Source organism: Trachypithecus francoisi, unplaced genomic scaffold, assembly GCF_009764315.1.
Source record: "Trachypithecus francoisi isolate TF-2019V2 unplaced genomic scaffold, Tfra_2.0 Lachesis_group5, whole genome shotgun sequence".
NCBI lineage: Eukaryota > Metazoa > Chordata > Mammalia > Primates > Cercopithecidae > Trachypithecus > Trachypithecus francoisi.
The window spans coordinates 115,624-124,768 of record NW_022681470.1 but is presented as its reverse complement, the minus strand read 5'-3'; the positions used below and the strand labels follow the sequence as shown (position 1 = coordinate 124,768).

Sequence of the window (9,145 nt, the reverse complement as noted above, 5' to 3'; positions counted from 1 at the left end):
GAATCCCCGTGTGCCCGATAAGTGTCTTGGACTCTCTTCTGTGTTTCTGCAGGAATGGTGTCCCCAGGTGGGCCGCTGGCAGCTTTGCCACAGTAACAACAGGTAAGCCCAGGTCTGTGCTCCCTGGGCCACAGTTTGCTGAGGACCTGCTTGGGGAAGTAGGAAGTTGGCACAGAGGTGGGCGGTCCCAAATTTAATAACTGTTACATTCTATTCTCCATGTGATATAAGAGATGCAGACCCTGGCTTTCTACCAGCAGTGGCAAAAGAGTTCCTTCTGCCTATCCCTCCTCACGGACCCCAGTCTGCCCTTCAGGCTCCAGGCCACGCTGACAGCCAGCCCAGGTAGGCATCCAGCATCGCTGCATTGCAGCAGGTAGTTGGACTTAACTTGCAAAATTTTAACCAAGACTACACTGTAAGTGTGGCTTCCTGGCCTGAAATTCCTGTGCCAGAAACTATCCTTATTTCTAGCCACCTCAGCTGGTCAGAGTTCACGGGTAAGTATTATTAGGAAAAAGGGGAGAGGTTTAATGGGCCAAGGAAAGAAAATAATCATAAAATGTATAGCATGGGCCATACTTTCTGCATGGGCAGAGGGACAGAGCACTGTTCTGGGAGGGAGAGGCTGATTTTGCTGTTTTCAGAAGTGGGGTAGAAACCATGTCTGCCATGGGAATGTGGCAGGCTGTGGATCCAAGAACCCCTTCTCATTAAACAAATTCAATCACACGGGATTATCATTATACTAAAATACAGTCATAAATTTCCCCTAACATGTGGGATAGTACCAGATAGCAGGACCTGTCAGTGGGACTGATAAGGAGGTAGCCTAGAGCAGCTGATGAAGGCAAAGAATACGTTCAGACATCTGCAGACGCCACGTCATAAGAAAACCTCGATGATGACTACTGGTGGGTAGATTTGCTGTGGTTTGTGGGCTCCATTTATCATGGAAGGAAAGGCTACGTTTCAGATAGAAGGTAGTAAAAATGAAGATGCTACCCTTCTTTCTATACAACCATACTAAGGACTCTGTGGGGAGTCTCCAATCTGGGGGTCCAAGCCTCTGGGGGCTTCTGGACATTCAGTCACCCTGTGAGACGTCTCCTCAGGTGAGGTGGTGGAGGAAAAACGCAAGATGTGCACACACCTTACATTGTTGCTAGCAGATGTTCACTTCCACGTTGGCACATGCAGAGCATTGCAACAGGTTGACTGGCCCCACTGACCTTGTTCCACCAACCACAAACTCTTGCCTATTTTTGCACATGTTGCTAGTATGGACAAGGGAGGTCCACTGCTATGTGCCTGCACTGCAACAGGCGTGTCACACACATGCTGTCTCCATTTCCATCCTGAGAAGCAGGCACTGCCATCTTCCCTGCACATTCCTGAAACCAAGGCTCAGACGAGTGGAACAGTGTGTCCAGGTTCACACAGTGCTCTGTGGCAGAGCCAGAGACAGGATTCACTCCAAAGCCTATTCTCACTGCAAAACGATCTTTTCCCTCTTTTTAAAGAAAGCAAGAGACAACATTTTTATCTGTTAGCTTGAGGTTATGATGGAGAAAGTTGGAATGAGGCTGCAGGTTATCCTTGGTTGGGTATCACATGTATTTGTCTCTGTCTGGGTTGGTTTAAGGTTATAGAAAATGAAACCTGAATTTCAGAGTATAAAATAAATCTTTGCCATTTCCTGAAAACCTGCCTTCAAGAAGGCCACGCGGTGAAAGCGGTGGGGCCCTGGTTCCTGCTGAGTCGTCGCATCATGTTATTGCAGGAGTTTTGCAGGCTTTTCCTCCAACCCCTGCAAGATGAGTTTCAAGGCAGGTGGGGTGGGACAGGCTGGTGGTGGGGGAGACGGCTTATGACATTCCACAAGTCAGGGAGTCTGGGATTCCTTCCTAGGTTGGGGAAGTCTGCACATCTTCTTTGAAAGGAGAATTGATGACAGAATGTCTAGAAGGAATGCCAGAATCTGTCTAGCAAGTCCTGGCTCTGTCATTTTGTGGGGCCTGAGCAGAGTTCTGTCTGGAATGGAAGCTGGCATTTCCCACCAGTTTTGAAGGGCATCTTCTACCCTAACTACGTCTGAGGGGTTGGTGGGTCCTCTGGCCTTCTCTGAGCGCATGTTTCGGTCTCCTCTGCAATTCTTTATCGACTTTGTTCAATAAACAAGAACCTGCTACGTTTGCTGCCTCACTTCTCGGCATCGTGCTGTGCCTTTGCAGAGATTCCAGTGAGGCCCTGCGGACCTCTATACCTGTCCTGGGCCTGTCCCTCTCCTGCTCCTCCACACCTTGGCCTCCAAGGCACCTGCACAGCCCTGTTTCTCCTCTCCTGCAGGCCTGACACCTTCTTCTTCGACACTCAGCCGAAGGAGACCCCAGGAAGCTCCTGCCTGCCCACTGTAGAAAATAACCACAACATCCTGAACTTTCAGACTGTGCAATCAGGATTTCAGTGCCTGGCAGGAGGGTTTATTGCCTTTTATGGCTAGATATACCAACTTGTCCATAGATACCAATGAAGAATGACATATGTTGTAATAAGAAATTCTCAAAGTTTGCTGATAAAGGTGTTTATCTTATCTCCCTTGTCTCCCATTTCAAACAAGTAGACTGGGATAGAGCTTATGCCCTCACAATAGATCAGCAAGAAAATGAAGACAGAGGGAGAAGGAAAATGGGGTAGAGGGAGATTCCCAGTTCCTCATCTGGAGAAATACAAGCATGCCATAAGAGTTGATTCTGGTAGGAGAAAGGAAGGGATGGATCTCATGAGAAGGAGACCTGGGAATTAGCATTGAGGAACAGCTGGACAATATCAGCTACAAGCCAGAGACATACCATCTCTTTAATCCCCACAGAACCCAGGGAGGGAGACTTTGGACTCTTCTTTACAACTCACAAAACAGAGGCCCAGAGGTGTTGTGAAGTACCCCTGTGACCCCCTGCCATGAGGACCACTTTCCCCCACTTTCTCCCAGGTCATGTTCTTTCACAGACGGGCTTCCTACTAATATCTCCACTGCCCCTTGAATGGTGACAAGTCGTCTTCAAAAAGATGAACATAGCAACATACAAGAAGAACAGGAAGAAGAAATTAGAGAAATCATGGTTTGGCATTAAATACAACTCTGAGCTTCCTGATGGCCAAAAACTCTTTTATCTAAGAGTTCATACTTCATATTATTCGAAAAAGGAAGCATGCTGTTTCTTTGAAAGAGAGGCAGTTCCCCCCGACACTTAATTCTATGAGAGATTTATTATTTGCAGTCTTCCACAGCAATGTCTAGTTCAGTCAACGATATCTCCGCTACAACTGCCTTGCATTTTGTGTCTCTGTTTCTGGAGCTGGATGCTCGATAAATGCCTGTGCGAGACCCAACATTAAAACGGTTGTTGAAGAACATATGACCGGGTGGTTCTGAATTACAAGCTGTTCTGAATTCTTTTTCTTTTCAAAACTTAGTTGCTAAACTCACAACAATCTTTTTCCCCAGAGAGTTTTCTATGAGGAGATCAGAGGGTCAGGAACAGTTGTTCTCACAGTATCCAGTGCCTAGACCAGTGCAATTTACTGCACTTGTTTTTGTGCCAAGATGATACTGATCTGTAGTGCGTAATCATTAGGCCACTTGAATTAGAGTGCTATAAAAGTAAGCGAAAAAAAGGGGTAGGGAGAGCCCATCTTCAGGATTTTGCTCCTTTTCCAAGTCTCCATTCCTCTCTAGGTGAGGACAGTTGCCTTCCTCTCCATCTCAGGGGCAGTCCCTTCACAAGAAGATCCGAAATACTTGAAGGTGAGCATTTCCAGTGTGGGTGCTAATACCCGTGTCAGGGTGGCTGGTTCTTTGTGGGAAGGTGACTTCAAAACTGAGAAATGTGTGTCCTTAGCTAATGGGGTGCTTGCTTTGAGAGGCAACAGCCCAGACCTTTCTAGCACATGCTATCGTAGGGGCCTGGGCCCATGCCCCTGACTCCTTCATTCTCACCTGGGTCTTCTGCAGCGTATCAGAGGAGCCATTATGTCCCTGTTCTCCAGCCTAAAGAGTGTCCTCACCGTCTGTGTCCTCGCTGCTTTCGTTGCCAGCACTGTGGGTAAGAATGAACAAATGCCCCTTTCTCCCAAAGATCTGAAGGGTGAGGATAGCAGTAAAGTCCCTTAGGGAGCAACTGTGGACCGTGTGGCCTCCGAGGACCCATCCAGCCCCACAGGGACCAGGTTTCATGGGACTTTGATTCCCAGGGATCTCTCGCTATTGAAAACATCAACTCTGACTTGACAGTTTTCATTCTTGAATTATGTTTGAACAATATTTATTTCCTTTTAGAAGAGAGTTACAAATGTGTACAATGTGATCAACAGTGTAACGAGGAGAAAACTTGTGCTTCCTCTCATGGCTGCTTCAGCAAAAAGCAGGAATTTAATACGACAGGTAAGTCCCAGCCACCCTGCCCAAGCTGCTGGACACTCAGGGCAGACAAAGGAGGTGCTTAGTGTGAGGGGGTTACTTTGTTCAGAAACTTTATGTATCTCCTCATTCCTTTATGCATCGTCTCTTTTAGCCTTTCTTCCTAAAATAATGTCCTGCCAGGATGGGGCTGGGAGAGTGTGGTGTCAGGGATGGGGCACTGTGTGAACACTGGGTGTCCAGGGAAAGGTATCGGTGATTCTGGCTCCTATACAATCTCGTGGGGACCGCTGAGGCCTGACACTCCCTTTTTAGCAAATTCTAACATATTGTCCCTCTGTTGGTTTATTCTATGGAATGGACCAATGCAAAAGCAGTCTTTCGCAGAAGAGGAAAGACTAAAGACACACGGAGTGGGGACCTGCAATCCTTTAATACTGGCTGCCCACTGGGCATCACTGCCTCTGGCGCAGAGAGAAAATTCTTGGGGTTTGGTTCTGTGCAGGGCTGCCGCCCTATACTATCCGGCAGAAAGGCTGTTCTTCAAGCAAGTGTGAGCCACGGGCCTTCTCGGTGACACTGGGGGATAACCACACATATGGGCATGGCTATCAATGCTGCCAAACTGAAAAGTGTAACAAAGCAGACTTCCAAGGTGAGGACCAGCTCAGCTCTGTGCTCTCCCTCCCTTCCTCCTCCTGCTCCCAGTCCATCGATTTTAGCCTCTGCCTTCTAAGAACCAGTCCACAACCCATCTTTCTGCTTCTGAGATACCCACTGACATTGCTTGCCAATTGCTTGTCCTTCTTCCTGTGGAGCATCATGGATAGACACCAGTCTCTCTCTGCATGGAAGACTGAGTGAGAATGGGGGAGACTGAGTGACGGTGGGTGGCAGGGATTGGTTTGGGGATTTTCTCTAAATGTGAGTCTTTAGATTTAAATAATTTTCTCTTCAATTCCAGCTGAAAGACTTGTCCTTCCTCATCTATTTAATTCCTCACTCCTTCAATCGTATCTTTTTAGACCACAGATTATCTTCTCTACCATTATTTAAATATTTTTCTCCAGTCAGGGCAGAGAGGGGGTGATTCATGAAAAGGGAAAGTAACACTGAATTCCTAATAAATGTTTTTCATTACTTTACATGGAAACATCTAATACCTACAATCCTCCTCTCTCCTCCCCATGCCATCCTAGTTGTAATTGTGTGTGTGTAGAAATCCTAGAATAACCATGATCTTGGGGATAAATCATGAACTCTTTTATCTGCCTATCTCTTAAGAGACATTTTTTTCTCTCTTCAATCAGTGGCTCGGAAGTCCTCGGATCCCAATGGCATTACCTGTCCTGCCTGCTACAACGAGAATGGTGCTACCTGCCAACCAACTGACCTCGCCTGTAAAGGGGAAGAGACAAAGTGTCTTAACTTTATAGGCACAGGTATCGATATTTACCCAAGCATTTTGGTGTTCACTTTCCGAACGGGCGTAGTGTATTAGCCAATTATTGCTGGATAACTAGTTACTCCCAAATTTACAGCTGAAAACAACAAAGGGTTATTTTACAGTTTTTGTGTGTCAGGAATCTGGATGTGGCATAGCTGGATGGTCCTGGCTCATGGTCTTTCATGAGGTGGACATTAAGGTATCAGCAGGGGTTGTGGTCGTTTGGATAAAGGGTCTGCTTTCAAGCTGGTTCACGTGGTTGTTGGCAGGTCTCTGCTTGTCTCCTATGATCCTCATAGGTGCCTGAGAGTCATCTGGACATATCAGCTGGCTTCTCCCAGAACAAGCAATGAGAGAGAGAGAACGAGAGAGAGAGAGAGAGAGAGAGAGAGAGAGACTATAGTTTTTAATAATCTAATCTCAGAAGTGACACACCCTCACTTCCACTCTTGGTCACACACAGATCAAGACTGACAGCCTGGGAGAGGTCTATGCCAGTGCACAAATACCAGAAGATGGGAACCACTAGGGATTATTTGAGAGGCTGACTGGTACACACAGCAAGGTGTGCTACAGGGCCAGATGCTTGGTTATCCCTCTAAGGTTTGGAGGGAGACATCTGGAAGGAGAAAAAAGAAAAAGGAAGAGAGGGGAAGAGAGAACATAATTGCTTCCCATAGCTAGGACTGAGGCTTGAGGGGGACATGTATCACTATGATGTCCTGAAATGAGCTCTTGGCTCATTGGCAATGAAGGGTGTGATGGCACCTCAGTTCCGGTTATCATCGCTACCGTTATTACCATTACCAAACCCCATGATTAAGCCTTTACTTTTTGCATGGTGTTGTTCTGGAATCTATAGAAAGATTTGTAATTTTCCTGAGTAGGGAAGTATATTTGTGGTGAAGGGCACATATACCATTCGACCGTAATCTTTCTCTTTCTAGATTGTAGAAAGAGATGGAGGTACTGTCAGTTCTCTTCTGATCCATTTGGAAGAGATTTTCTGGAATTGGTGGTGTTTTACGAGCTGATTAAATGACAGGAGAGAGAATTTAGTGGGAAAAGAGACGAGTTATGCTTTCTTTGGAGGAGAAGGGAGGAAGATCTTGAAGGAGGGTCTGGTACTAGCAGGTGAAGGGCCCTTTGTCTGGATATGTTGAGATGACTGAGAAAAATATGATGTCTGGTAGGACACAGAAAAGGGTTGGAGCTGTTGATAGTGGGCAGTCTCTCTACTCCCTCTTACCATGTGGATAGCACAGACATGCAGTGAGATTTCACAGTACTAATCTCCCAAGAAACTCAGAGCCCTGGGGAGAAGAGCCACAATCTTGAGAGAGATTTGCAATATTTCACTGTGGTTTCCCCAAAGGAAGCAAAGGTAAGGAGGAGGACAGGTACCACTGAAGTATTTTAGCAAAACACATGAGATCTGACTTCTTTCTAGCTTTTTTCCTACATCAACGATCCCTTCCTTAGTCAGGACCCAAAGGCCCCAGTCTCAGTCATGCATCTGAGACAGCAAGGTCCCTTTAGGGTCTCTCCTCAACTGGAGAGATGTTGGGACCAGAAGGCAGTAAGGCTTGGTCCCTGGATGGAGCTGGAGCCACCGTCGATGCCTCTCATGCAGAAGGCAGAAGGCAGGGATTCTGGGGCACTCTGCACACCCTTCTCTTCCACAGAGGATGCAGATAGGTTGACCTGAGGATGTGGGTGAGGAGGGGGGACACGACTAACCTCTGGATCCTTCTCTTTGCAGTTAATGACACCATATTATTATTTGGTATGGGTTGTGCAACTGAAACTGCTTGCAACTTGAAGGATGAGGAGACGATAAATAACATAAAAATCCGTACCTACTGTGTAGGCAGCAGTAATGGAAGCCTTCAGCTGACGTCCATCATCTCATCAATTCTGACTGCTCTCTTTCTGCTGAAAGTCTTGATTTGATCTCTGAGGCACTTCCAAGGCCATCTACAGACATTTCCAAGCACTTCTATAAACCTGAAGAAGTTGGAGACCTTAAATGTCTCCCTCCCCCAACACTGCCTACCCACAACATCAGAGAATTAAAAGGTTGATACATCCAGAAGTATGTGTGTGATTACTTGTCTGTTCTTGAGGTTAAAAAAATCCTATTTACTCTTCTAATGGCTTCTTTCTTCAACCCAAATAGCACATTTCAGAGGAAGTCTAAATGGCATCTATAAGAATCCCTGTGCTGCCATCTTGGTGTGAATCGAACTATATCCTCAGTCACACATCCTGGAATGCACCTGTTTCCTGATATTCTCAATTCCCACTCTTGATCCTTAACTGCCCATTGCCAGGGAAAATTATTTTGAGTGAACAATTCACATCCCAAGAGGGTCCTTTCCCACAGATTGTAAAGTCACAGCTGTAATGGACTCTCCCCGACCTCAGGATCCTGTGTGTGAAATTTTTGCCATATACTCTGGATACCTCTGCTTTCAAGGATGGATGGATATCAGGATAAAGGATGCAGGCAGAGGTGATCTGTGAGGTAGTTTTAAATGCTAAGTTTAAAAGATGGAGGTGCATGCATGGAGAGCCAAGAGGGCTGTGTCCTCACGTGGCAGGGTTTGGAACCACAGCAGCCACAGCAACACTTCATAAATGCCTGTGAAAAGGCAGGGGGTCCAGGCAAGGAAAAGCTTTTACAGGATTCAAACTTGCATGATGTTCTCGTGGTGCTGATCCCACAACTAAGTAACCCTGTGGTAGGCTCAAATAGACCCCTTGATTCTCCAAATTCCTGGCACACGACTAGACCACATCTCGCAGCAATTTTTGAGCTATATGTGGGCCAAAGTGATCACCCTTCTCCAGTATCCTGGCCCATGGAACCCTTTCAGACATGACCCTTTATGCCCTTTCTGCATCTGTTGACTGTGTGGGATGCGCTTTGTGTCTGAGGAGGGCTAAGACTCAGTATAGAGAAGACTGGTCCTTAAGTTGCTACTTGGAGGATATCCACCTAAAGTAGTGTCCCAACCATGAATGCCCAATGTGGACCATTATGTGGGCAATAAAGAAACACTTCTATGCTAACTCTCTGAAATATGAGGGGTTAGGGTACACCTGTTAGCCTGTCCTGACTAATCCATCTTAATTGCAATGAGAGGAGTACAGACTACAAGGCAGAGACCAGCCCAAAGGCTTTTCTTGACAGTTGCCATCTAAGAGGCGCAGTCTCAAGTAACACCCTGAAACTCGTGAGTTATTCCTTCCCCGGGCCTGAACGTGAAGATTTC

The 9,145-nt window shown here is 46.5% G+C and overlaps 1 protein-coding gene across 6 annotated transcripts; it reads left to right on the top strand.

Moving 5' to 3' along the window:
- The first annotated feature begins 231 nt into the window (after positions 1-231).
- On the top strand, positions 232-7,965 carry LOC117074753 (protein RoBo-1-like). Of its 6 annotated transcripts, XM_033196530.1 has the most exons (8): positions 232-345; positions 3,740-3,808; positions 4,016-4,106; positions 4,340-4,444; positions 4,926-5,027; positions 5,067-5,075; positions 5,731-5,862; positions 7,630-7,965. In XM_033196530.1, the coding sequence occupies exons 3-8, from the start codon at positions 4,034-4,036 to the stop codon at positions 7,818-7,820; spliced, it is 612 nt and encodes a 203-aa protein (XP_033052421.1). In that variant the 5' UTR covers positions 232-345; positions 3,740-3,808; positions 4,016-4,033; the 3' UTR covers positions 7,821-7,965. The 6 variants fall into 6 exon arrangements, with proteins under 6 accessions (XP_033052421.1, XP_033052418.1, XP_033052415.1 ...); XM_033196527.1 differs by having other exon boundaries at positions 4,343-4,444; positions 4,926-5,075; XM_033196524.1 differs by having other exon boundaries at positions 4,926-5,075.
- Positions 7,966-9,145: the final 1,180 nt, after the last annotated feature.